This window comes from Morone saxatilis, unplaced genomic scaffold (assembly GCF_004916995.1).
Source record: "Morone saxatilis isolate NCDOM2014 unplaced genomic scaffold, NCSU_SB_2.0 Contig5, whole genome shotgun sequence".
NCBI lineage: Eukaryota > Metazoa > Chordata > Actinopteri > Moronidae > Morone > Morone saxatilis.
This window is the reverse complement of record NW_023340095.1, coordinates 25,827,911-25,830,295: the sequence shown is the minus strand read 5'-3', so window position 1 is coordinate 25,830,295 and position 2,385 is coordinate 25,827,911. Positions and strand designations below refer to the sequence as shown.

The window sequence follows — 2,385 nt, the reverse complement described above, 5'->3', positions numbered from 1 at the left end:
ACATATATCAGTTTGGGCTTGAACTGTATTGTGAAAATGTATACGAGTTTTGCAAAATAAGCTAATAAGTAATTGCATGGAGTTGAAAGGTTTTAGTTCAGATTTGGTCACCCCAAATGTTGATTCTGTTCACGGCCTTGTGATAACTTCAGATAAACAGTGCATTTGGGTCCAGGGAAAGAATGTATTTTGTGTGTGAGAGGGCCAGAATGAATTATAGGACCTGGCTTCCTCCAGGCAGCTGAGCACAGTTATGATATCATAAAGTGATTATAGCTAATGCAAATAATATGAAAGGCAATAATCTGCTCTGCTAATATAGCAGTATAATCCCATTCAGACTGACACAACACAACCATTTGACAGACACATAACCTTGTTTGGATGAGACAAAGTTTAGGGAAGTAGATGTGCGCTGCTCTTCATCTGAGATAAAGTACAGAAACAGTTTGAGAACACTTCTGATCATGCATAAATCTCCCTACTGTGTGGCTTATTGTCTACACAAATCTTAACTTCATCACCTCCGATAAAGTGCAGCTCACAGCCGCTTCCCTCAGATGTAAAAAAATCAGTTTCCTCTAGCTTTTCTTAGAGCTCCTGAACAGAAGGAACCAAACAAAGCCAAAGAAGACTAATTTCATTGAAAGAGTCTCATTCCCAGGTCGTCAAATACACTTTGGATTGGTGGCTTGAAGAATTTTATTTGTATAGCGCCAATTCACAACAGAAGTTATCCTAGGACACTTTTCAAATAGAGCAGGTCTAGACCAAACTCCTTATAACATTATTTACAGAGACCCAACAGTACCCCACCATGAGCAAGCCTACTTGGCAACGGGGGCCTCTTTAAGAGGCAGAAACCTCGGACAGACCCTTCGGCTAGGTGGGTGGTCGTCTGCCTCGTATTTATAGACAACTGCAAATATGAGTGGCCAACTAGGAAGAGATGATAATTATTTTAGTAGCATAATAACATTAAATAACAGTCATTACTCTTGCTAATTGATTGCTACTTCAATACGAAGATAAACCCCTTTGCTAAAAAATGACTTGACTGATATCACTCACCAATATAAACAGGCGCATAGTTGGACTTGACGTTCTCATCCAGGTACGTGACCCCTAACGTGTAAAGAGGTGTAGCACCCACACCATGCAGAAACTGACCCAGCATGAACACAAAACGATAGCTGGATAATCCTCCGCCCTCCTTGTCCTGGCACGGACTAGTACGGTTGGCAGAGCACATTCCTGTTTTGCTCGGGCATGGTAACCTGGTAACTGGGTGTGGTGAAGTGAGGCAAGGCAAACACAAGAGAGCCGAGTGCCATGATCAGCACCCCCCATCCCAGCCAGCGAGGCTTGTGTCCAGTCCCACCGAAGTAGCTGACGAAGGCCAGGCAGACACAGGCAGCGATGTCATAAGAGCTGGCGATGAGTCCGGCCTGGTAGCTGCGCAGGTCAAACCGCCTCTCGATGGAGGTGACCACTGTGTTAATGAAGCCGTTGATTATCATCCCCTGGAGGAAAGAGGCCACACAAAGGAAGAACAGCACCCAACGAGGGGTGTTGAAAACTTGGATAGCTTTGGGTGTCAGAGCCCCCCAGCCGCACAGCTGATCTGAGTCAGTGGAGATCAGCTTTAACCCCATGGGAGTCTCTGCATGGGGTCTTGTGTCCAGCCCGTATCGCTGCCCTGGGAGCGAGGAAGCTCCAGTGAAAATATGGGGCCGAATGGGGCCATCAGTTCCGGGGCTTCCAGGACTTCTGGGCCCTGAGCCTATCGGGCTACCTATCTGGGATTCTGGGGGGCTCGGAGTATCCAGACAGGGACCCCCGCGTAGAGGGCAGTCCTGCAGGTCTAGGAGCTCCTGCTTGGAGCTGAAGGAAGCATCGGCATTAAGCAAGACTGGCATCTCCCCTCTGAGGGGTACTGTAAGGGTCTTTGAACTGTGGCGACAACCACAACGTAGAAAAAGGAAATGTGAATTGGCTGAGGCTCAACAGGAATTCACTGTGGTTAAGGCTCCGTTAGGATTGTCTCTGAAATGATCTATTCCTGGCTTATGCTGAATGTTTGTTAAGGCTCTTCAGGTGCTCCGGGTTACCAGTCTGTACAAGGGTTTACAGGTTCGAGAGGGTGCTTCATACCGATGCTCAGTAACCGCATCCTAAAAAAAGAAAAGAAAGAGAGAAAAAAATAAATGAGCATTTTAATAAGGCACTAAAGCTTTTAATGGCTGCATACATGGGTGATGCATAAAACTGAATGGATGACTCAGTGAGAAAATACATCAAGTAAAATAAAAGTGCATTGTTTTCCACATCTTACCAAATCTTTTGTCACTGAACTTAAGCCTGAGTCTAAAATATGGCCATAAC

At 45.7% G+C, this 2,385-nt stretch overlaps 1 protein-coding gene across 1 annotated transcript; it reads right to left on the bottom strand.

Moving 5' to 3' along the window:
• Positions 1–994: 994 nt before the first annotated feature.
• Positions 995–2,164, bottom strand: slco4a1 (solute carrier organic anion transporter family, member 4A1). Its single transcript, XM_035676997.1, is given in 2 exon segments — positions 995–1,261; positions 1,263–2,164. Coding segments are annotated over 2 exon segments (855 nt in total). The 5' UTR covers positions 1,920–2,164; the 3' UTR covers positions 995–1,063.
• Between the last annotated feature and the right edge of the window lie 221 nt (positions 2,165–2,385).